The sequence below is a fragment of the Phacochoerus africanus genome, chromosome 5 (assembly GCF_016906955.1).
Source record: "Phacochoerus africanus isolate WHEZ1 chromosome 5, ROS_Pafr_v1, whole genome shotgun sequence".
NCBI lineage: Eukaryota > Metazoa > Chordata > Mammalia > Artiodactyla > Suidae > Phacochoerus > Phacochoerus africanus.
Window position 1 is genome coordinate 107,042,677 of NC_062548.1, and position 25,193 is coordinate 107,067,869.

General features: G+C 43.7%; 1 protein-coding gene across 2 annotated transcripts; it reads left to right on the forward strand.

Annotated features, from left to right (window-relative positions):
- Positions 1-264: 264 nt before the first annotated feature.
- On the forward strand, positions 265-23,545 carry CDC42EP3 (CDC42 effector protein 3). Of its 2 annotated transcripts, none has more exons than XM_047782269.1 (2): positions 265-596; positions 21,545-23,545. In XM_047782269.1, the coding sequence occupies exon 2, from the start codon at positions 21,781-21,783 to the stop codon at positions 22,543-22,545; it is 765 nt and encodes a 254-aa protein (XP_047638225.1). In that variant the 5' UTR covers positions 265-596; positions 21,545-21,780; the 3' UTR covers positions 22,546-23,545. The 2 variants fall into 2 exon arrangements, with proteins under 2 accessions (XP_047638225.1, XP_047638226.1); XM_047782270.1 differs by lacking the exon at positions 265-596 and adding an exon at positions 16,563-16,628.
- Positions 23,546-25,193: the final 1,648 nt, after the last annotated feature.

Below are 25,193 nucleotides of genomic sequence, written 5' to 3' on the forward strand. Positions count from 1 at the left end.
CAGCAGCCAGTGCTTCTTTGAACTGGGCGTCCCTGCGACCTTCCTTTGTGCCAAGGGAGCGGAACACATCTTCTCGGAGAAAAGCCCCACCCCTGGAGGTGGCGCTGGGGCGGTAACAATAAGCGCCCATTGTCCTCCGGGGGCTTTCAAGCCCGGCAGCTGGCGACCGGGGTCCACCCGCCGGGGGCCGGAGCTCAGGTACTAAGGCAGGGTGGTGCGGCCAGTGACCCACGGCCTGCGCCCCGCCCCGGCCCGCCCCCCGCGCCGCCGGCCCCGCCCCGGCCCGCCCCGCCCTTCGCAGGTTCAGCCCCGGCGTCCGGCTGCAGTGCTTTCAGTATAGCTCGCACCTTCCCTCTCCACGGTGGCTGCTAACAGCGGGTTGCGCAGCGGAGGGGCCCGAGCTGGGGGCAAGCCGGGAGTCCCCGGCCTTGGGCGCCTTCACGCAATCTCAGAGCGGATAATGCTGTGAACTGGCGCCGCGCCCGCCGACCCTGCTGGATCTGCGCGTGGCGGGCAGGGACTGCGTGCGCCCTCGGAAAGTGTCGGTGCCGGGCGCCTGGCCCCGGGGCCAGCGGCTGGGATCCTTGGCGCCGCTGGTGAGTTGCCGTCTGCCCACAGCTCCTTTTCTGCGCTTCTGTGAGTTCGTCCGACCCGCGGCCGTGGCCGCTTCCGGCGTGCGCGGGGTCTAGGCTTGGAAACGCACGGGGAACGGTTATACCGAGGGCATCACCTTCCAGCTGGTGTCCTGAGGACCAAAGGCTGTATAAAGCAAACTGAGGGGGTGCGGGCGGCACGACCAGGACGCAGAGCGCCACCGTTTGTGCCCACCACTTTTCAGGGTGGGGCTGCGCGGCTACACTGCCCCCTCTGAGCCATTGACAGCCATTCTGGGCGCTTATTGCATTTTTCCATCTGAGAACAAGCCGCACATGGCTGCCGCTCCCCTCCCATCGTGGACTGGCACCAGGGCCACACAAGGGTGCACCGCTAAGAAGTGGGATGGCAATACCCGCTGGGCGTGTGTCTCTTCTCTTGATGGGGGGCATTGTGGCAGGGGCTCCAACCTGCAGATCTGGCAGTTGCTTTTTTTTTTTTTTTTTTAACGGTGGTTTCTGAACAGCTGGATTGTTTCAAGGTTTGCTTTTCGTTTTGTTTTTCCCTTTTTCCTTGAAACTGCCTTGATACAGACAAGTATTAGACGTGTGAGGACGAATGGATGTGGCCAGTAATTTTTTCATTGTGAATTATTATACTCCATCCCCCTCTCGACTTCGGGAGGCATGTGTTTCATCTTATAAATAGAAAGTAGCATATTTTTTGGCAGGACCTCCTTTATACTGTACAGTCTAGGAGAGGTCAGTTTAAAAATAAATATGCACTTGAATGTTACGTTACCGAGAGCCAGGCTGTGGCTGGGACAAGCTGCGTGGACAGCAGCATCAAAGCCGGGAACGCAGCTGTGTTAAAAGGAGTAAAAGCCCCAGAGTGCAACCCAGGCTGACAGTCAAGTAATTACATTTTGTTAAAAAAAAAAAAAAAAGTGAGTGAATTAAAATGAGGGCAGCAATAGGAATGTCAGGAGGGTATTGCAACATGAATCTTTCCAGAGTTGGTGTATTTGGGGGGAGTCAGTGCTGATGTTTGCTGAGGGTGCAGGGGTGGTGAGGAGGGAGGTGCTGAGTAGGGGGAGGGAACTGATGAATGTGTTAGGGAGACAAAGATTTTCTCCCCAACCCCCAGCTCTTAGGCTTCACAGTATCCTGGAGTTTCTTGGGGGTGCTGCTTTTAAAAAGAACAGTCTGAATTTGAATAGCAGAGCCTTCCTTTGGGACTTCTCTTCACCACACTGGGAGACAAAAGGCTCACCTAGAAGCTCAGATCCCTAAAGCAATTTAAAGGGCTCCTATAATATTCTAACTTCAAAAAGATCTTTCATCTAACAACCAGGAAATGCAGTTTCTCTTCTTCTCTGGACAGTTCCTGAGGTCCTCTTTTTGATATCAGCTGAAATTTGAATGAGCTCTTGTTGACAGCTAAGAATAAGCTACACAGGTATGTTTTCAGATTAAACATCCAGAGATAAATTAGGACAGTTGTGAAATGTTTGGCATTGTCACATGTGAAATAAATGATAAAGACCAATAGTCAAACAACCAAGGAAGGGTTCTTCCTTAAGTCTCCTAAAAAATGTCGGTTTCCCAATAGGCCTCAGTCATTGAATAAAACATTTATCTGAGCCCCTGGGGTCACAGATAAGAAGAGAAATTTGGAAGCTTTTCTGGATCCATGGCAGTTTTTCCTTTCCAGTGGTTATCATCTGCAAGAGATTTTACATTATGAATTCCATGATTGGAACATGGTGCTGTGGCTGTGGCAGCAGCTACAGACATGAAATAAAATGAGCAGCCCCTTCTCTTAAACTCTGAGCCCCTTCTCTTAAACTCAATGGAACATGTAAAGATAGCTAGAGTAATGAGTGTTGCACTTTTTTTTTGCTTTTTACTATAAATTTAAACATGGTGCAAGATGAATAAATACAAAGCCGTAAGAACCATTGCAGAAGTGCTCACATGAGCTGGTTTGTCCTATCTGCTCTCCAGCTTTTCCTTTAAAGTGGTTTTATGTTCAACACGTTCACAAAAGCGACCCCTTTTCACTTCTAAAATTTGTGGTATTCAACAGCAATGGGGATAAAGTTGTTTTAACCTACATCACCCAAAGATTTTTAGCACGCCATAACTTTTTCACAAGCTCTTTGCCCAGAGTCATAACATTTATCCAGTAAGTGGACTTCAATTCATAGCCTGAAAAACCTCCAGAAACACTGTTCTGATTTTTTTTTTTTAATTATTACAATTCTTGCTTTCAGTCTGATTTTATTTAGGCCTGGCCTAATTTCTTTCTAACCAGAATCCTGTGGACCTGTTTATTCATTAATGGAATAAAAACTTAAATCTATTATTTAAATGCAGTATGTTTGCCAGAGAGCAAGAACAGTATGTATAATCATTTGAAACTACTAGATTGAGCCAGCCACAAAATCTTTACCAAGCACTGAAGCCCAAGATTTCTCCTGATATATCATGCTATTCGATGACTTTGGATGTTAAAGGTACTTCCTACATGGAGCCTGCCGTAGGTGCCAAGCCCTCTTCCTAGCCCTTTACTTTGATTATCTCATTTATTTCTAATAATCTATGAAGAAGGCACAATGTTTATATCCCCATTTCACAGGTGTGGAAACTGAGGACAGACCTCTTCTATAACTTGCCCAAAATTATACAGTAAGGAACATACCTAAATATTCCTACGCAGTGTAACAGAACAATAAGTACATGTACGAATGGCTGTTTCCCACAAAGTTCAGCACCACCTTCATAAGGAAATGAGAAAAAACAAACAAACAAACAAAAAAACACCTGAGGTTAAGAGCCTCTGAGTCAGGCTGTCTGGTTACATATCTTTGTCCTGGTGCTTAATACTTATGCGACTTGAGGCAAATTACTTAGCTGGTACATACTTCAGTTTATCAGTTACAAAATGTAGATTAAATGAGTTAAAAAATAACGCACTCAGGACAGGACAGGTCCAGAGTAGACACAATAAAAAAATGACGCTTTCATGATGCTTTTGCTGTTTCCCTAGGTGCTTAATGCTTGAACTATTAAATATTAATATTCACAACTACCTTTTGAGATGGATAGTATTGTTCTTATTTCCCAGGTGGGAACACAGGCTCAGAAAGATTTAGTAATTTGGACAAGATTACACAGCTAATAAGGAGCAGAATCAGGTTTAAAGTCAAGTTTTTGGGGCTTTGTGCTAAATAAATACCTCACCTTCACCACCAGAGAGAGGACCAGGGAAGCTATTAAATCTGACTCTTGTAAGGGTTCTTGGCCTCTGGCAGAGAACTCATTTCAAAGTACCCCACTGTGCAAAGGAGGGTGACAGTAATTGCTGGTCTTTGGGAATACCATTTATTTACTGAAGATAGTTCAATCTCACAGGTATGGCCCTAAGTCATCTATAGTGGATCCAGTATCAAACTGTTAGTGGTAACCTGATCAGTTTAATTTATACCATAAACAAAGAGATTTACTAGGAATTTCAGAACACAAACATGAAGTAGAGTTCAGTGTGTGAAACACATCCTTGCTGTGAATTTCTAGAGGGTCAGGGGTTGCAGGGTCCAGTAACCCATCTGAATGGTCATCTCCTTGAGATCAGTGTCATATCCACAGTGCTTAGCCCTTCAGTCCCTAGCACTCTGGACATTTAATAGATATTTTATAGTGATGTTCCTCCAAGAGGAGCTAAAGCAAGAGGCAAAAGCCATGAATAAGGTGGGCAGGAAGGCTCTGTCCTTGGAGGAAGTCAGGTCTCAATACAGTTCTAAGTTCTGCACTAGCCCCGGACCCTGCCAGATAAGCTTCTGGTGTGAAAGATGGAGCAAGAGGTCTTTGAAACTGGGAGGGGTGTCCAGGATAACAGAAGGGGCCTGCCTTTGATACTGTGAGTTTGTGATTAGCTATGGGAGGCTATTCAGACTGAAGTGGGGCTTCTGGAAAGGATATCTTGGCCTGAAATAACCCAGGTTGTCTCAAAACCAAGGGCAACAGCTTTAGGGCTGGCCACCTCCATTTGGAATCTTCCCTCCTGCCCCCACACTTTAAAGGTTACGAATTAAAATGACATCCCACAAACCAGAATAAATAGTATCAGTAGCCAAATAGTTCTACAGCAACAGTCAGGTATGTTCTTTCCTTTAGAAAACATGCCTTCCTTGGCCTTGATGTACTTCAATTCCAAGTTTTACCAGTCTCATGATGATGGACTGAGTTCAGTAGTACCTCTGGTGGAAGAGCAGTTTTAAAAATTAACTCATACAATTTTATAATACAAAAAGTTGCTAATTCTGAATAGCCAAGAAAAGTGATGAGTTTGAGGGCTGATGAGTTTAAATTAGTATTTGTTTGATTGAGTTATGAATTAATAGTAGAATCCTTGAATCTCAAATTTTAAACTTTTAAAAACCTGGGTTTTCTGTGATTTTGGATTTATTTGCATATTTGAGAAAGTCACCTTTAGCCTTCTAGTCTTTGAGTCTTTGTTAAACTGTGTTGCAGAGAGCACACACCTGTAGTTGGCTAATATGGCACCACCTCATCTGAACCCTGAGACATGAATAGCATCAGAAAAGGATTCTTTGGGAAACCTGTTTGACGCAAGTCCCTTTCTGCAGGACTTTTCAGAGCATTTAATATGTCCCTGTGTACAGTGAATTTCTACAGGGAGATAGTCTAGCGAATCATTTTGCCCCCAGAGCAGCTGCTGGAATAGTCTGACAGGAAACACTCTGGGAACCATCCAGCCAGAGGCACATACCAAACACTGTAGTCTGCCCTACTGAGCTGGAGGAACTTAAGGACATTTCAGAGAACCACAGGGTGTATAGGAACAAAGCCACAAGAACATGCTAGGAGATCTGGCAAACACCTCACCGTTCTGCTATCTGATAAAACTCATGCAGCGTTAAGTGGAGACAATCAGAGGGACTAGAGATCAGAAAGCAGGTTCTCATCTTAGCTATGACCCAAGTTGTGCAAACACAGTTCTCAGGGTCTTATGCTCGTCTCTTAAGAGGAGGCATTTGGTGCTAGGTGATTTCAGATAATCTCTAGCTCTAGAGTCCAGTGAGCCAGGATTAGTGACACCTATTAGCATAGCAGTCTCACTACTAATAATGTAAAACACTGTATTGAAAAACAGACTGAGTGAAGATTCTGGCAGAGCAGCCCCAGCCAGCCTGGAAGACAGAGAACTTCAAAGTCAGGTCTCTATTTAGACAACATATACATTTGGGAATCTGTCATGTTCTGGTGATGATTTGAAGGTCATATTCGTAGATACATCATTCCAGTGATAGATGACTTGTGTGTTTAGTTGAAAAAGACCTGACCTGTTCTGTTCAAATCCATTATAATCATTTAGGCTACACACAACTTTTTAAACAAGCAAAGGCATTTTTTGGTGAAATGTGGCTTTGCCATTTCAGAATACATGTGATTTTTTTTCCCTTTTCATTTATTTTTTTAAACTTTGTTTTTTTTGCCAAGAATCAGTTAAGACAGGTAACATTCATTTTTAATGGAGCAGGAGACAAGGCTCTAAGCCTTTGACTGGTCAGCAGTGTCACCAGGTGACTCCTTGCCCTTCTTTGGGTAGGATCTGTCTGTGAAGATGTGAAAGGGGAGGGATGGCAGTACAAAGGAAGCTGATGGAAGTTCTTCAAGCTCTCTCCTAGCTCTAACTGCTGTGATTCTATTACTCCCCCGCACCCCTTGTATCTGAGACATTTTCCATAGCATCTTATACCTTCACCTGTTTTAACATTTTTTGTGTCTGTTTAAATTAGCACTTACTGACCCTCGTGGCTGCCTAGAGTACTGGCTCCTTGAGAGTTGGGAGTGAACCTAGTTTAGCTTGGTATTTATCATTTTTACAGTAGGACTTAATGATAAAACAATCTAGTCCTACCAATGTTACTGGATTCTGCCTAGGGTATCATCTTCTCTCAGCTTTGCTAAACCAGAAATCATTTTCAGTTACCCAAGCTCAAGTTGGCTGTCTGTATCCGTGGGTTGGGTATCTGCAGACTCAACCAACTGCACATCAAAAACACTTGGTGGGGGGGGGGGGGAGAAAAGTTCCAAAAGCAAAACTTGAATTTGCCATACACTAGCAACTATTCACATAGCATTTACATTGTATTAGGTGTTATAAGTAATCTAGAATGACAAAGTGTATGTAGAGGATGTGCATAATTTATATGCACATACTATGACATTTTATATAAGAGACTTGAGCATCTGTGGATTTTGGTATCTGTTGGGAGCCCTAGAATCAATCCCCTGCAGGTACTGAGGAATGACTATACTTGGAACCAGACCATTTGGGGTTTTACATTATTTAAAACAAATCAGTTTAGGTAGCTAGATCCCAAGGTCTACAAAAATAATGTTGGGAAAAAAATCCCCACAGTGAGCTTCCAACCTGTCTTGTTCCTTATGCAGCTCCAGTTTTTTGGAATAATTAATAATAATAACTGCCCCTCCCACTGATTGTAAACTCATCAGCTAACAGGACTTTGTCAAGCACCTTATGGGCATTGTCTCCTGCTTAAAAAATACCATCACGATCGCTACTCTAGAGATGAGCAAGTTGAGGCTCACAAAGAAAGTCACTGGCATTGCTTTCCATCCTTAATATCTGGAAGGATGAAAAACGATAATGAAAATTTTAGAAGCTGGTAAAAAGTATTTTGATTCTAACATAATCTTAACATCATTTAAAAGTATTACCTTTTTCCCCTTAAAATTTCCTTAGAAGCTAGATGTTTCTGAAAACGTATAGAATCACAGAACCCTAACATTTGTTTTCTTGGCCCCACCCTCTCATCCTAACAGGATAAAACTAAGGTCCTAAGAGTTTGAGTGACAGCATGCATCCTCCTTGTTGGCCCAGTTCTTTCAAACTTTTTTTTTTTTTTTTTAAGGCAAAGAAAGAAAATGTTAGCATAAGCCCAGTATATTAACAAATAAAAACAGAATTTCTTTGGCTAAGGAGGAGGTGGGGGGAATGTTTAGGCCCTACTTTTCTTTTCTTTCTTTTTTTTTGTCTTTTTTGTTGTTGTTGTTGCTATTTCTTGGGCCACTCCCGCGGCATATGGAGGTTCCCAGGCTAGGGGTTGAATCGGAGCTGTAGCCACCTGGCCTACGCCAGAGCCACAGAGCCACAGCAACGCGGGATCCGAGCCGTGTCTGCAACCTACACCACAGCTCACGGCAACGCCGGATCGTCAACCCACTGAGCAAGGGCAGGGACCGAACCCACAACCTCATGGTTCCTAGTTGGATTCGTTAACCACTGCGCCACGACGGGAACTCCATAGGCCCTACTTTTCTACTCTTGTTTTCCTTCACCAGTGTCCCAGGGGTGTCTTCCTAGAGCCCTGAGGGAATGTGGTGTGAGGGAGCACTGTCCTATACTTTGTAATATTAAGTATAAATGCATCTCAAACACAAATCTGTGATTCTGTCACCTGTCTGTGTGTACCTGTAGCTTGCATGCCGGTACCAGGAACTGCTACTTGAAATGAGGAACATGGACTAGCGGCTATCTCCCCTGTAACTTCTCTCCCAGTGCAGGAATGTTCTCCCTCTCCCTCCTCTCTGGCATCCGGATGCAGTTCTGGGCTCAGCTGGAAAGCATCCTGTGATGGGCCTCTCCCATTCTTCAAGCTGATTAACTCAAGTTGGTTAGACTTCTTCCTACCAAGCCCCACCTGGCCTCTCCTTGAACTTTAATCACACACCTAATTCTTTTCTTGAGATCACACTGATTTCTTCTTACTTGAGAGCTTGCCAGATATTTAAAGAAAATAACTTTATGCCTTTAAATTTTTCTTTACCTGACAGATAATGATTGGTTGTAATTTTCCCAACTCATAGGAGTCCCATTTGTTCTCAGGGCTGGAAGAATTGCCCTCCTGGAGATAAAAGATGCATGTACATGTACAGAAGTTAGCTCAGAGTCCTGTGGACAGAAGGAATTATTCTCTGATTAAACTGGAGGTAAAAAAAATCCCTTCCACTTGTGGAGATTGTTCACAGTCTGGACACAAACCATTTTAGACCCATTTGCAGCGATAACGCTGGTGACTGCCACAGACCACATTTAAGGAGAAAATGGATGTGGTTATTTTGGCAGTTAGAATGGTCCCTCTCTGTTAGATAGTATTTCAGTAGATGTTCTGGTTTTTCATTTCTGATAAAGATATGCTTTGTGATTGCACAGCACTCTGTGAAGATTTTCACACTCAGCTCTTATAATCTCCTGAAAGATAGGCAGGTTTGGGGTATTTCTCTCCATTTACCCAGGAGGTAACTGGCACCCCTATGGCCTGGAGTTGTACAAGGATCCTACAGGGCTGGATCAAAGTTTTACCCAGTTCTTTCCTCCCCAAAGGCATAGACAGAAAAAGCAATGAGAGTTCTAGTTGCTGTTTTGCTTGTCCGTGTGTTCATTCATTAAATAGGTGTTGTTTTTCAAGTATCTAACTAGTCACGCACTGATATTCAAAACAATCCTTTTCTATTGAGTGTCCATTATAGTCTTGCAGGTTCTCCTGTGTATCTTGGGCAAAATAATCTAAGTTCCCCCTTAATCCATTTCCTTTTGAAAGGAAAGGTCAGAGGAGTAACTCGTTTCTCCTGGGCCTCATTCTTTAAGACTGACTTAAATTTAACTAGTAAGTCTGCATTCTGGGAAATGTACTGTCGAATTTTTCTCTCTTAAGACTCTATTTGCACATGGCAGTCATAGATGGAAGTCATTTCCCTTTGAAACAGCCTGTCAACAAATATTCTTTGCCTTAATCCCAAAGATCTGTATGAGCCTGTAGAATTACTGTGACTTGCATTGATAAACTGTTAAATTCTTACCCTGCACAGATAAAGGAAAAATGAAAGTCTTTGCCATAGAAAAGAAGTGACAGCTCCTAGCTAGATGATTTTATTTATTAATTTATTTTCCCTATAAGAGTCACAGAAATGCTCAGCTTTCATTTTCAGCAGGGCAGGAAGAGGAAAGAAATCAAGGCAATCTCAAACTTTCTCATTTGTTCATTCAACAAACATTTATTCAGTACCAGCCAACCATAAGTTAAATATAGTTCTTTCCCCCAGAGAAGACAGCCTGGTGAAGTAGATGGTAGTAATTGCAGTGTAGTGTGAGTGTTGGTCAGTTAAGATGTAAACAAGGTAGTAGGGGTCTTGAGGAACTGGCTGGAGATAGAGCTTCAGGGTTGGGCGAGACCCCAGTTGCCGAAATGGGCCCCATAGGCTATCTTATCTCCAGGCTGTAAGGGTGGGCCTGCTATTGAAGGTTAAGGGAGCATTTGAGGTGGCTCGTTCTGATAGAGATTGGAAGATAAATTGGAAGGGGATGATGAAAGCAAGGAGACAGGTAGGGAAGTAAATGCCCTTGTGCAGGAGAGACATCAAGAGGGCTAGAAGGCTGAGGGAGTAGGATGGACAGGAGACATATAATAAGACTCGATGGGCAGAATGAGGCACAGGGAGGAGGTGGTTGTGACAACTGGGTTTTGGATTTGGGTGACTTCCTGCCATTTACCAAGAGGGAGAGGTACAGGAGGCACATGCTGAGGGCAGGTAAGAGGAGGGAAGACAGCAAATTCCATCAGGGATAGGTTGAATACAGAGTACCAGAGGGAAACAAAGCAGAGAAATCTAGAAGACTAGGGGAGAAAAGACAAAGTCTAAAAGACTAGCGATTCTTTCTGTGAAGGACCGGTGTTTTTTAGTGTTTTGTTTGTTTCAATGTCCAATCTATTGTATACTGACACTACCAGGCAATGAGTAGCTGTTTGGACCACACCTGGTTTCCATGCAAACCTCATGATACACAGCTTCCCATCAGAATCACATGCTTGATTATGTCAAAAAGTTTCTAGAAGTTTACTTTCAGTTTCTTTACTTATCACATCATGGAATGTTCCTGGTCTACAGACCCACTTTGATGAGCCCTGGTCTAGACTGAGGTATGTGTAGCCTGAAGACACAGATTTGGAAGTTAGCATTAGAGGTGGTGGTTGAAGCCACAGACAGGGGTATGATTGCAGGGGGATTGTTGAGGGCTGGGGGATGGACAACCACCATCCAACCCTGTGAAAATACCAGCAAGGCAGGAATTCAAACTCGTCCCCTCAAGAGTCAGTTCAGTATTTTAGGTTTTGATGGCCACCGTCTGTTACTACTACCCAACTTTGATCTCATTGTATGAAAGCAGCTCTACGAGGGTTTCCAAACCTCAGCACTAGAGAGAATTGGAGCCAGATAAGTTTTTTTGTTGTGAGAGGCTGTCCCGTGCATTGTAGAATATTTATCAGCATCCGTGATTTCTGCCTACTAGATGCCAGTAGCACCCCCACCCCTAGTCATGAGAATAAAAAATGTGTCACAATCAAATATGTCTCTTTGCCAAACGTCATGGAGGGGGCTAAATTACCCTCAGTTAAGAACTACTGAGTTGAAGATAATACATAAAAGAATGAGCACAGGTGTGTTCCAATAAAACTTTATTTATAAAAACAGGCACAGAGCCAGATTTGGCCCACCTACCATAATTTGCAGACCCTGATCAAAGGGATGGGTAGAGGGAAAACCAAAAGGTCTTAGTCAATCAAATTTGAGGGTCCTTTGTGTTCACAGCCAAAGAGGAGGCTTTATAAGTGATCCAATATAAAGAGAAGGGGATTGTTGTCAAAAGTTGCTCTTTTTTAATATGACCTTTGCCTACCTTTATTCTTAGTGAGTTTACACCTCCCAGGAAATATCAGACACAAAATCACAAAATCAGAGAATAGGAAAGGAAACAAATATAAGCTCTACAGGAGCCCTAAGAAAACCTCTAAGCAAGGCAGTAATGACCCTGTATTGCGTGAGGTGAGTTCGAGAATTCCTCCAGGAAGGAAGTGACCAAAGCAGGTCTTGGAGGATGTTATGAATAGTGGTTGATGGTAAGGAGGTGGGAGGACAATTCATGTAAGGAACACAGAAAGTTAGGAGGGAAGTGAAGTGTCAATAGCAAGGGAAGGGAGCTATTGTCCCAGTAAAAGCCTTGTGGGTGTACAAGGTGCCCCAATGCACAGCCACAGTGCACGTGTTTCCTTTGAGAAAATAATTAATGGCACTTAACACTTTTTTCTAAGAACAGGATGTTTGTTCTTCTCCTTGAGACTCAGGGGGCTTTTATTACCTCAAAATTTTAATCTTTTGGCTTTTCTTTTACACAAAGTCAAATCCCTTTTGAGATTCTCTTTGACAAGGGCAAAAATATTGAAAATTCCTAGCGAGTTAGAATTGGGGGGCCTGGTGTCTGGGATCATTTTATTCATTCTTAGTTCCTGACAAAGCCAAGCTGCTTCTCACTGATATTGAGATCATAGTGTGTCATTTCCTCTTCGTGCTGTTGGACTTCATAGTCTGGAATGGCCATTCCATTCTCAACCCACTTCCATGGCCACCCTCATGTTAGTTATCAAATCAGTGGTTAAAAGCACAGATTATGGAGTCCAGCCATGGCTGAAATTCTGGCTCCTCCATGTTTTGGCTGATGGGCATAAAACACGGGCTTAATCAAAGACTGATTCCTAAGAGATGTGTTCTAATACTCACCTGCCTGCCCCACAGCAAGCATTCTAGCCATTGCTCTTCACAGGTATAAATTCTTTAGAGAACTAGTTATTTCAAATTTGCTGCTTTCTACAGATCTGGATGAGGGGATGGTTCATAGAAGCAAAGCAACTCATTTCTCATGATGGAAGGTCCATCAGGGGTTATGGATTTAAATAACACTTAAGTTGAAGTTCACTGTTTGCCATGTGTTGTGGGAGACAGAAAAGATGAATAAGACCCAGCTCACAGTCACAGCAGAACTCTCAGCTTCGTCCAGAAGGGATATTCATTCATGCCTTCAACAAATATTTGTGTATATATATTTATGTACAAATAACACAGGGGTGTCTGCCATGGAAGTGGGTGGAATTCATTGGCCACTGCCAGGTTCCAAATATACCCAGTATTGGTGTGACACAGAGAAGCCAAGTTTCAGCCCATGAATGATTGTCAAGGGCCTTAGAAGGATGGGAAGATAGCACAGAAATCCCTATCTGTCCCTTCACCCCATTACGGAAATAGAGAAGCCAAGGGACCTTTGAGTGTGTGCAATAAAGACAAGGTGGGTAGGGGGAAAGTGACCATAGTCTGAATTTCTGGACACCTTTCAAACCTGTTTGGATCATTTGATATTCCTCTTGCTGGAATAGGAGTTTTCATAGATTAATTGCTGACTTAAATATTAGTTTTTGGGGTGTGCAACTAAGCAACTTCACAAGTTTCTTGATGTGAGCAGAGTTCACATATTTGAGCAAATTTCTGGCTGAATATTGCTGACAACTTCAGGGTCAGTTTCTCTTCCTGTATTGATACTGTCCTTGCAGTTTTGCAAACCAAGTCAAATCCACTAGTTCTAGAAGCACGGGAGCAGTTTGAGGGAATGGTCTTATTTGGTTCATACCCACCGACTAGAGCATCCTTTTGACCAGCCCTAAGGCTAAGTCCCTTGTAAAACTAGTCATAATAAATGAACCAGTCCTTTCTCCTGTATTTTATAACTGCCAGGGACCTACAACCATCTTAGTCCTCACCAGTAACATTTTAATAGGGAGAAAGGGTGTAATGACCTCTCTTCAAAAGTGCAGGGTCGGTACTTTGAGGTGGATGTTCTGTCTTCCAATTTTGTTTCTAAAATCCCCTTTCAATAGTACAATTAGAGCCTATAAATGTGAGGAGTATATGCACATTAGCAGTGAGTCTCCTGTATGGTATTTGTGGGTCTATATAATCAGGGTTGTAAAAGAAAAATAAATACAAGCTGTAGCTGAATCAGAAACAAGAAGTCCATTTACAAATAATTGAGGGTTGAGATGTAGCATGCATATACTTTCTGAGTGGGTCTATAAACTATTGTCTGCTCAATCTGGCTATAAGCTCATTTGCATGAGAGCTGGGTGGCTGGGAACTGAGATATTGGCGTTTTATAGCCTTGTAGCATATATAGCCATGTCCTCAGTACAGATAATATGGGGAGAGGATAAGAATCTAAAAATAGAAAAGGCATCTTATCTTCTCATGGATGGAGTAAAACAGACTAAAAATATGAAAAGCATCCCTTCAGGATGCCATCTACCCGGATATTCTCTGGTTACATTTATTTCTGCCTTAGATTTTCATGTAAGTTCTATGTTGAATCTCTGATGGTATTTTTTTTTTCTCCCTGAATTTGAAAACTCTTTGATCCAGAGAAGTGCTCCCACAGAGCTTTGCAAAAGGACTAGCAAGAGTGCCCTTACTGTAGTAATATTTTAGTATTTCTGATACAGAAGGTTGTCTCATCATCCCTACATTAGTAAAAACTTGCATCTTCAAAGGGAAAGTATTCTAGGAAAAGTCTGTGAGTGTTTTTTATAGGTGAGTGTGATGTGGGATGATAAGGAAATGGGCAGTGATAGTTTTCCCAGGTAGGAGATGTAAAATAAACAGGGACAAAACCCCACCTGCTGTGCACATTTCAGAGGCCCAGAGTCAAGGCTGCTGCCCTGTGAGGTCCTCAGCACGTGCCTGGTACACTGCTCCCTCCCCATAGCAACCCATTCTATCTTTACAGAACCTTGAGTTGTCCCCTGGAGGATCCAAAATCTGTTTCCGTGTAGCTTCGGCTTTTGTAGCCCCAGGGCCTCATATAACAAGTTAATCCCTTTTTCATTACAGTTAAATGACTCCTTCAGATCCCTAAAGATTCATTTTCCCTCAGTGCTTGAGTTTTGTTTAAGCTGCTCCACTCCACCTTCTCACGTGTCTTGGCCGAGTCCCTTTTGTCTCCTGGTTGGACTCCTGGAAACATGTGGGAACATGTTCTAGGCCACCTTTTTCCCTTTAAAGTGTGGAGTCCAGAGTGAAATAGACTTTTCCACGGCTTATCACAGTGGAATTGTCTCCCCTATGTGGGCAGCAGAGATGGCAGCCACAACAAAGAATGGTTGTGGGTGGGGAAGGGGTGAGGGTTCTTGGCCACATTTCCATTTTTCCCTGGAACTGTTGGTTCAGGCACGAAAAAGGATAATTGAGTATTTTTGCTTGGGGCCCAGATGGTGCAGCGGTGCTGCATCTGGGTGCTAGGAAGAAGGGCACACTGAACTCTGGGACAAAGAGAAAAGTGATCAGAAGCTTGGGGGAGCCTGAAGGATGTGACAGCTAAGGGAGAAAGGAAAAGTCTGGCACAGATACTTCCTGAAAGTCGAAGAAAGGAAAAGGCCACAGGTCCCTTGGGACAGTCACACTCCCCCTTACCTGACGCCTGCCCTGTTTTTATACATGTGTGTTTTAGATTAACACTGCAACTAGTTGTGTAGGATGCAAGAAATTTTTTACCCTCTCTCTCCCCTAAGAATTAATCTAAAAACAATTAGTAGACAAATCAAGCATTCCTTTCTTAAATGAAATCTAAAAAATTCTCAACCCCTTTTGTTCTTTACAGAGCCCTGTGAGTTGCCAGTACAGTCAACCCTGGTCATCTAGGGACAGATTTTTCATTGTGTGACTTTTTCATAACCTTTTGTTTCCCCCCCCACCTCCTGCCTGCTGCCCTGTTTTGGTCTTTTCACCATCATTCTCTATATTGAAAGGATGATAAGGAAATGAAGCGAAAGGTAGCCACTTCAGTTTTTTTTTTTTTTCATTGAATTATTATTGCTGTGTTGATTTCTATTGTTAATATGGTCACTTGTGCTTAAATCAGTCACATGTAAGAAACTGGAATTGTCTAGCCTAGTGCAGAAATGACCACCTAATAGTCTTATCAAAACCATGCCTTTAACTTCCTCTCAAGTCCTTTTGTGTCTTGGAATCCTTGAGCGTCTCACAAATTCCTGTAAGTGGGAGCCTGTCTTTGCAGCTGGACTCCGTGTCCACACATCTGCCGGACATCCTCTCTAACCTTGAGAGAGGGTGACAGGCGACTGACTGGGGAGTTGAACCCTTTTGTTGGCCAGTCTATCCTCTCCAGTGCCCAGGAGCTGGAACCTTTGTTTTCAGAGGAATCTAATTTCCCAGATGAATATTATCTCAAATCTCATCTAAGAGCTGGTGTCGGGGGTTGGGAAGAGGAGCAAACAGTGATCCAAGAACTCCTGGAGAAAGGGATTAGCAATCTTGGAGGATTCAGATTTCAGGGTCAGGGCAGGGTTTTGAGAAAGATCTACACCTGGGATGATTTCTTTTTCTTGTTCTTTCCTTCCTCCCTCCCTTCTCCCTTCCTCTCTTTCAATGGTAATGGGAGCAGAGGAATGGTAGCAATGCAGGAAAGCTGGAGAGCAGGAAGGCCTGAGTGTGGGCAGCTGTCAGTACCCAGGAGCTATTGGTGGTGGAGTCCTGGCCAGTACACCAAGGCTAGAAATGCTCTTCTCTCAGCTCATGGAACACCCAAGAGGGCTTGCTCACCACTTCTTGTCAGGCTTATCATTCCTCTTGTTTAGCTCTTCCTCTCCTCTTCCTACTTCCTCCTCTTGGGTGGCCACCTGCCTCAGGCTCTCCCTCTGATTCATCCCATATGGGTCAGCCACCAGCATTCTCTGGGAGCCCAGGTCTCCTTTTCAGAAAATGGTGAGGAGAGACAAGATTTTGTGTTGTGGTCTTTGGGACCATCCCACCACAAAATGCTGCCCATCTGTGCCAGCATCATTTCAAACTAGAAGCTATACCCCCAGGACCCCAGCACCTCCACCTGCCTGTACTTCCCCCCATGTAGTACCTGCCACCCATCATTCCCCCAGCAACCTGGGTCTCTTGTCTCTTCTCATTTCCTTCTGACAAAAGACCCTTCTCTTCTGAGACCTCTTCCATTCTGTGCATACAGAGTGGCGGAGCCTCTCCTATGAAGACCTGATCACTGCTGGAGGAAGTCATCTGGCCCTCTGACAGGCTCAGGTGAGACCCGCTTCCAGTCCAGATTTGGGCTTTGGAACCCACTTTCCCATAGTAATGTTTGCATTATGATCAATCAACTCACGGGTTCAGTAGGCTTTTCAGGACCTATGTATAAAAACTGTCTCTGCAGGATAGTGCAATATGAGCCCTAAACTACCTATGTACTTATTTTTTTAAAAATAGCTAATTCATTCACATGGTTCAAAAATCCAAAATTGTAAAAGGATACACAGTGAAAAGTTTACCTTCCACCCTTATCATCCCCTTCCATCTACTTCCTCTCCCCTGGGCACTGACCATTATTTCCTGTATATGCTTCTAGAGATAGCTTATCAACAGACAAGCCAGTACAGATGTTATCTACACACTTTTGCACCTGCCTTTTTTTTCCTTTGACAATATCTTTGAAACTCTTTCTATATCAGCATATAAAGAGTTGCTTCATCCTTTTGTAGACCTGTGTAGTATTCATTTCTATGTATACACCTTAATTTGTATAACCAGTCCTCTAAAGTTTTGTAGAAGTTCCCAGGCTAGAGACTGAATCCAAGCTGCAGGGACAAGAATTGAACCCATGCCTCTGCAGCCACCCAAGCTGCTATAATTCTGTTCTTGATCCCCTGCACCATAATGGGAACTCTCTGATTTGTTGTTTTGATAAATTTCACCCTCCACTGAGGTTGGACCTGTGTATGCTTCCCTACCCTTAACAGCACAGCATATTATCAATTATACTTTAAACAGGCTTGGAAAGCACCCCCTTTGTCATTGGGAGCTGACTGAGTTCCCAGAAAGTGTGCTCCTTAAATGTAAAGACCTCAGTGTCTGGAGCCCAAGATCAGTCACTTGGCTTAGTGCTGGTAGCCGTGTAGCTTTGGCAAAGCCTGTGCCTCGGGGCCTCATGGCTAAAATGGGGACATTAACATGGGTTCTTGTGAATGAGCTAGTGCACATCAAAGGTTAGAACAGTGCTCAGCACATAGAGACACTCTCAGTAAACATTTCCTGTCATATGAAGTGTTGGTGGTTCCCAGTAGACACACACATACCCTCTGAGGACGCATGCCCTCCCCACTTTGTTCCCAATGAAGAAACTGCCTCTTAGGCTCCTGCATTAACAACAGCTGAGATGATGTTGCCAGCATTCAGCCTGGGAAAGGAAAGGGGTGTGGCTGTCCACTGACTGATAAGCCAGGGAGCCCAGAATATTCAGAAAGGAGGAGAGGAAAGCCAGGGTAAAGTCATTGATACTGGATTATCTCTTCTGGGATCAAGCATGGCTGTCCCTGAGCTGGAAGAGGGAAAATAACAGATAAGATAGAGGGATAGAGTCAGAGCTCTCAGATATTTCCCCAGCATCATATCACAAACATCAGCTCGTTTAAAGTTATAAAATTGTTATTTCTTCAGCAAGTTCCCTTTTTTTTTCCCTTAAACTTCCAATGTACTAGGGGAGCTCTTACCCCTGGCATAGTAGAAATTCAAACAAATTATTGTTTCCAAAGTCCTAGAAGCCTCCATCCTGTCATGCAGCAAATACTATGTAAATATTTGTAGAAAGAAAGAAAAACGCCTTTTAAGGTATTTCCATTCTCCTACTCCTGAGAATCTCACTGCCTGAAGCTTATCTAACCTCTACTCACCAACTGTTTTCTTCGTTTTTTCTCTATTTTTTTGTTGTTGTTGTTGTTGTTGTTGCTTCTCTCCCACCTTTGTGTCCACTCCGCTGACATAAAACTCAACTTCTACCAGGCTGAGCAAGTCTCTGGTGAGGGGCCTGCAGTGCCCATGGCCATGGATGTGGCCAGGCAGGGACTGAGGACTGGGCATTCCTCCCCTGGGCCTTCCAAGTATAGCAAACATATCCTCTACCTTCTCTCCTCACTTTTGCTCCCCAACATCCCTAGTCACTGTACAAGTAAAGGGTGAATGTGAGTGATCTAGTCAGAGAAGCAGAGAAGCACTCTTGACTACATCTTCATGGTATTTTTACTTCTCTAAGGGGTTTGAAGTGAATGCCATGCCTTGGTTCTGGCCTTGCATAACCCTGGCTCCACCAGCTGACCACACACCGCCCTTGCATGCCCTAGAGTTATGGTGGACACACTGGTTTGTTCCATGACAGCTGCCCTCCTGGCCATGTATGCTGAGGACATGGCTCTAGTGGGCAGCTGTTCCTTAGGGTGCCCCCCACCCCCACCTTCTGCAGGCCCAGCGTCTCAGCTGTTCCTGCAGGCAGTCATCACGCTATGCCCAGAGGGGCAGGGAGGTGATGTCAGCCACCCTGGGTGGCAGGACCCTGGGCTGTTGTACACTTAGAGGGTAAAGACATTCTGATGTTTTAGCAGGAAGACCCAAGACTTCCACTTTTGTTACTATTAAGACCCAAATTAGAGTTAACGCTATGAGAATGTCAGGCTCACAGGCATGCCTTACTGTGCTAGGGTTCCCCATCTACTTGCTTGGTATCAAGCGTCTCTTGATAACATGGTATCTCTGTGTTGGGAAGGCAGACTCTCCAGGCTCCTCTGGGGAGTGTGTGGTCTTATCTGACAGCTTCCAGGTTAGTCTGTTCTGGGTGCAAACCCTCATGCAGCACTAGCCTCCTCTCCACTCCCAAAATTAGGGTACAGTGGTCTCTCCACTTTTCCTCTGCCTTCTCAGGCCTGGGTGCCTGCTCCTTCCCAAAGAGAGCCAGCTGTTACCTTGCCAGTGAGTACTAGAGCACAGTTATCGACACCTGCCACAGGCAAATGAATTTAAAACTCTTGTTGAAAGGGAAGATAGATGGGGCATGGGGCACATGCACACAGCCTCCAGCTGCTACAAAGCAAATGTGGCTCTCAAGCCACCATCTAACCCAAGCCTCAGAGTAATTATGTATTTATTGGCTCTGTGGTCAGGGGGAGGAGAGCCCAATGGGAGAGGTCACAGCAGAGCCATTTTAGGAACTCCCACAGTGAGGAAGGTTTTAGCTTCTCCATGTTGGCTGATGTGACTGAAGAGTTGGAGGATTATTTTCAAGAGGTGAAGAGTGTCTCATATTTCAGATGAGAGCCCTCGAGCCTCCATGTAGCGCATCATTTCTAATTGTGTAATGTAGCATGCGCAGGGAAGGTACGTTAATTTTCTACAGGCAGTGGCTTCCCCCACCCATTGTCTGACAGTGTTTGCAGGTCAGGAGTTCCAGCAGAGCTTAGATGCATAATCTCAATAGGCTGTAAACTAGGGGTTGGAGCTAAGTCCTCAACTTCCCCTTGGACACTTCTGGTTCCAAGTGATCAGGAAGATCCACTTCCAGTTTCCCTCAGGTTGCTGGCAGAGTTCATCTCAGTATAGTGGCATCCTTTTTTTTTTTTTCCTTCTGCTTTTTAGGTCCACACTCATGGCACATGGAGCTTCCCAGGCTGGGGTCTCATCGGAGCTACAGCTGCCGGCCCACACTACAGCCACAGCAACGCCAGATCCAAGCCATGTCTGCAACTTACACCCAGCACACAGCAACAGCCAGATCCTTAACCCACTGAGTGAGGCCAGGGATTGAACCCGCCACCTCATGGTTCCTAGTCGGATTCGTTTCCACTGTGCCACAATGGGAACTCCATATAGTGGCATCCTTTTTCAAAACCAGTAAAGGAAGTCTTCCTCTAGTCCGCTAAGATGGAATGTTTTATTTTTATTTATTTTTAATTTTTGTCTTTTTAGGGCCGCAGCCACAGCATATGGAAGTTCCCAGGCTAGGGATCGAATTGGAGCTACAGCTGCTGGCCTACCCAACAGCAACACGGGATCCAAGCCATGTCTGTGACCTACACCACAGCTCACAGCAATGCCAGATCCTTAACCCACTAAGCGAGGCCAGAGATCGAACCTCCATCCTCATGGATGCTGGTCAGATTAGTTTCCGCTGAGCCACGACAGGTACTCCTGGAGTCTTTTATAATGTAATCTAATCAGGGTTGTGACATCTCATGACCCTGGTTAGCAGCAAGTCACAGGTTCTGCCCACAAAAGCATTAGTACCAGGAGGCCACATACCCAGGTTACCTTGGAATCCTGCCTACCACAGGGGAAAGATACAAGCTTATCAGCTAATGTTTCAAAAGAACTCTCATGTTAAGACCCAGCCTATTATATATGATCACACATTTTTCTGTGAAAAGAAGCTGTTTTTTTCTTTTCCTTCCATTTCAGAATGCCTCCAAATCCTGACATTTTTAACAGCCCAGTTCTCTCTGCTACAGCTTGGTTCCAGCTCTAACTTCCATAATGGCTGTATGTTGTTGAGAAAGGGTGTTCTTTGTTTTGACTCCTGAATCTCAGTTTTCTCACCTGTATGAATGTATTTTCTCTGAGATTTTTTTGGACACTAGCATCACTGTCGCTTAGGAAATGGTATTTCCAGCTTCTTTGCTTATAGGACTTCATTGTATTGGATTAATTTCATTCATATAAAGAATTCAATCAACAACAAAACATTCTTAGTCTTGCTTGCGTGAATGCCAAAGCAAAAGAGAAAATATATCTTAAAACAAATCCAGTTGTGTCTAAGGAGCTGAAAGCACTCAGGTCATGTGCTGGCAGCTGTTCTTATAATAGAGGAAAAGGACTAAAATCTTAGACATATCCATAAAATTGTGTCCATAGCCATGTTTAAAAGTATTGATGTACTAAGTTTGTTTTTTTTAGATCTTTATATTTTTTTCCTTTTTTTTCCTCTGAAGTAAGACTAAGATTAGTGGACCCTTGTTAAGATTAAATTTTTTGTCTTTTTTAATGGAGGGAAACCACAAAATACAGCCTGGCTTCAAATGGGAACTGGTCCCACCATTATTTACAGGCTCTTGTCAAAATGTCAGACCCAAGTGATCTCTGAAGGGTCAGCTAATTATAACCTGCTTTGGTTTCTCTCCCAGGTTTCTCTATGCTGTGGAAGGGATTGGTGGATATAACAGGCTCTCCAGAAAGTTCTGCTTGGTTGTAAGTCCAGAAGGCCTGTTAGACCTCCGTCTTGTTTCAGAGTCACTTCTGAAGCTACTTGAGAAAAATAATGTGACAGTTCCTATCAAAAAGTATACTGGGAAACATAAAGCCTTCGTGAAGAAAGTGGCCCTTTTTCCATTTTGCAAAATCAGTGTTCTCCAATTCCAAAATGCCAGCCAAGACCCCAATTTACCTGAAAGCTGCCAATAACAAGAAAGGAAAGAAATTTAAGCTGAGGGACATCTTGTCTCCAGATATGATCAGCCCTCCCCTTGGAGACTTCCGCCACACCATTCACATCGGCAAGGAGGGCCAGCATGACGTCTTTGGAGACATTTCCTTTCTTCAGGGGAACTATGAGCTTCTACCTGGAAACCAGGAGAAGGCACACATGGGCCAGTTCCCTGGGCATAATGAGTTCTTCCGGGCCAACAGCACCTCTGACTCCATGTTCACAGAAACACCCTCGCCAGTGCTCAAAAATGCCATCTCCCTCCCAACCATCGGAGGGTCCCAGGCACTCATGTTGCCCTTATTGTCACCAGTGACATTCAATTCCAAACAGGAGTCCTTTGGCCCAGGAAAGCTGCCCCGGCTTAGCTGTGAGCCAGTCGTGGAAGAGAAGGCTCCAGAGAAAAGCAGTCTGTTGGAGAATGGGACGGTCCACCAGGGGGATGTCTCATGGGGCTCCAGTGGGTCAGCATCCCAGTCCAGCCAGGGCAGGGACAGCCACTCCTCCAGCCTCTCTGAACAGTACGCCGACTGGGCGGCTGAAGATATGTTTGACCATCCCGCCCCATGCGAGCTCCTCAAAGAAAAGACTAAATCAGAGGAGTCCCTCTCTGATCTCACAGGTTCCCTCCTCTCCCTGCAACTTGATCTTGGGCCCTCATTTCTGGATGAGGTGCTGAATGTCATGGATAAAAATAAGTAACAGGACTCTGCAGGCTCTTTTCCATTGGAATAAAATGTATCAAAAAACCGACAAAACTAAACCGTTGAAGAGAAGAGCTTTGCAGGCTGTATTTGTTGTCATGTGATGGGTTTTCTAAAATAACGTTCCTATAAAATATTTTTTTACCTGGTATGCCCTGTTTGCAAAAACAGTTAAAAAAAAAAAAAAAAGCCCATCCTGGCAAAGAGGAAGTGAATCAGAACCCATTTCTGGCAGGCACTGGTGATGTACAGTTCACATTTTTTGTTTCCAGACACATAAGAAATCTGGCTTGGCCAGGATTGGCACTACTTAGCTATGAAGGGCTGTGCCAATCATATTAAGGACTTTTACAGTACTCATGTTCTGAGCAAGAGGAAATCAACATTTATTTAACACCTAAGCCTTTTTTCTAGACTCTTTTTCTATATTGTATTGTTTGGACTCACCAGAGCAAATTCTTCAGTGTTAAAACTTTTCTCTGTTTTCACATTTGAACAATTTTATGGGTTTTGGGGATTTGCTTGTAGCTCTTATATATCCCTATATATAATATCTATATCGTGAAATTTTGACTGTCAGCTACATGTTGGTAAGACACAAGCAAAGTATTACTGTAACTAAGTTATTTTTAAAGTTAAAATATATTTTTATGTGCCTTCAGCTTTTTATTGCAAAGTCTACATTTTATAGATATTACATCAAATGTGGTCATTTGACTTCTTTCCATTGGGGTTCCATTGTAAGCTGTGTATTAGTGTATGTTTGGAAAGTGTATTCATACTTAGCTTTTTTTTTTTCTTCATCTGTTATCATACTTTTCACAGCAGCCAACAATGGACTGTAAAGTGTAAAGGCACAGGTTACTCACGTTGCTTCTGCAGAGACTGTGGGCTACACCACATGATGTTATTTGGAAATGTGGGTATTTTAGTTCAGTACATACTTGCATTACATAGGTACTTCATACAACACAATAAAGAGTAAATGTTAAAATCAACTTGCTTGGTTATAGTAATAAAGAAAATCATAGGACAATAATTATATTTTCTTTTAAGTCCAGGGCTAGAAAACTTGCTTGTTGAAATGTACATGAGCCTTTAAAATTAAGGTAAGAGGTGATTTCCACCTACTCTGTAATTCTGATTATTTCACAAAGCTTTGAAATTCCAGAAACAAGGCCCCTCAATTTTAGGAAAAATAAACATGTGAGATGAGAGTTGTTTTTTTTTAATAAGTCAGCACTGATGCCAACCTCTCAAAAACTATTTCTGTGAATCTCTTCCCTTACTTTAACCAGCAAACTCATGTAACCCAAATCCTGTCCCTATAAGGTAAAAGTTTTCATGCTGCAGCTTTCACATAGACAAGATTAAGTAGGCCAAAAAGAGAACAGAAGAGAGCACTTACCCCCAAGGAGCCAGAGATGCCCTGAGGATGTCGGTTAAGGAACAGGAAAAGGAAATGTACACAGCAGTTCCTGTCCCATTGTCGACTACCCTTTCCCCCTCAAAGACTAACACTAACACAGTAACTTTCATTCCTCCTTAAAACATATCCCTGAAATGACTTTCTCTTCCAAACACTTCAATGATTCTCAGCATGTCTGGAGTTGTTGCAATTCCGTCATCTGATTATCTGAAATAACTTCTGAACTGTAGGTGAAACGCAATTAAGATGACTAACCAAGGAGAAGAGGAAACAAGCTTTGTTAGAGCACTGAGTTCCTGCCTTAATTTCCCAGATGTGCTTCTATCTCACAGTTTTCTTTTTCTGCTCCACCACACCCCACTCATAGTTCAATGTTCCAAAGAGAAACTTCCCAGTCTCTTCTAAATCTTGTGAATGAGGAAAAGTCCCATGCATGATGATTTTTAAGCAGACTCTCAACATGTTCTCCATCTTAATTCCTTCCTTTCTTTCTTCCACACCCGTGGCATATGAAAGTTCCTGGGCTAGGGGTCGAATCAGAGTTGCAGCTGCCTGCCTATACCACAGCTACAGCAACACAGGGTCCAAGCCGTGTGTGACCTGTGCCAAAGTTCATGTCAACGCTGGATCCTTAAACCCATTGAGCAAGGCCAGGGATTGAACCCACATCCTCATGAGTACTAGTCGGGTTCTTAACCCGCTGAGCCACAATGGGGTTTCCCCCATCTTAATTTCTATTAATCACCTTTTCTCATTTTATTCTTCATTCTACAGCATGACCACAAGGAAAAGATTAAGCTATTAGGTGAGATGAAGAGGAATGTCTGCCTTTCCTTTGCCTCCTCTGTAAGTAGGGAGAACAGCTCTGCCAGTATTATATTTGTTTGATAGAATCTAAGCAATAATGCATCTTTGTCGGTATTTACCCACTAGACCTTCTCTGCCCTTCCCATTGAGTTAGGTATCATTGAGATGGCAAGCAATATGCCCCGGTTAGAAAGGAAACAGCCACATCTGGCCTATGAACGATATTGTTGAGTCATTTCTCCTGTGGCCGCCCTTATAATACCCAGTTCCTTCTCCAGGGAGCATGTGAAGAGCTGGTAGAGGATTTCTCCTGCAAAAAGGCTCTTCCAACCTGCACCTGCTGAGAGTTGACCATTCTCCTACTTTGAATCTAATTTATAAAGTCGCACTTTATTTGCAAATCCAGAAAG

Bases quoted from the DNA above. Each gene is read 5' to 3' on its own strand.
- CDC42EP3 (XM_047782269.1), top strand. From the start codon at position 21,781: ATGCCAGCCAAGACCCCAATTTACCTGAAAGCTGCCAATAACAAGAAA.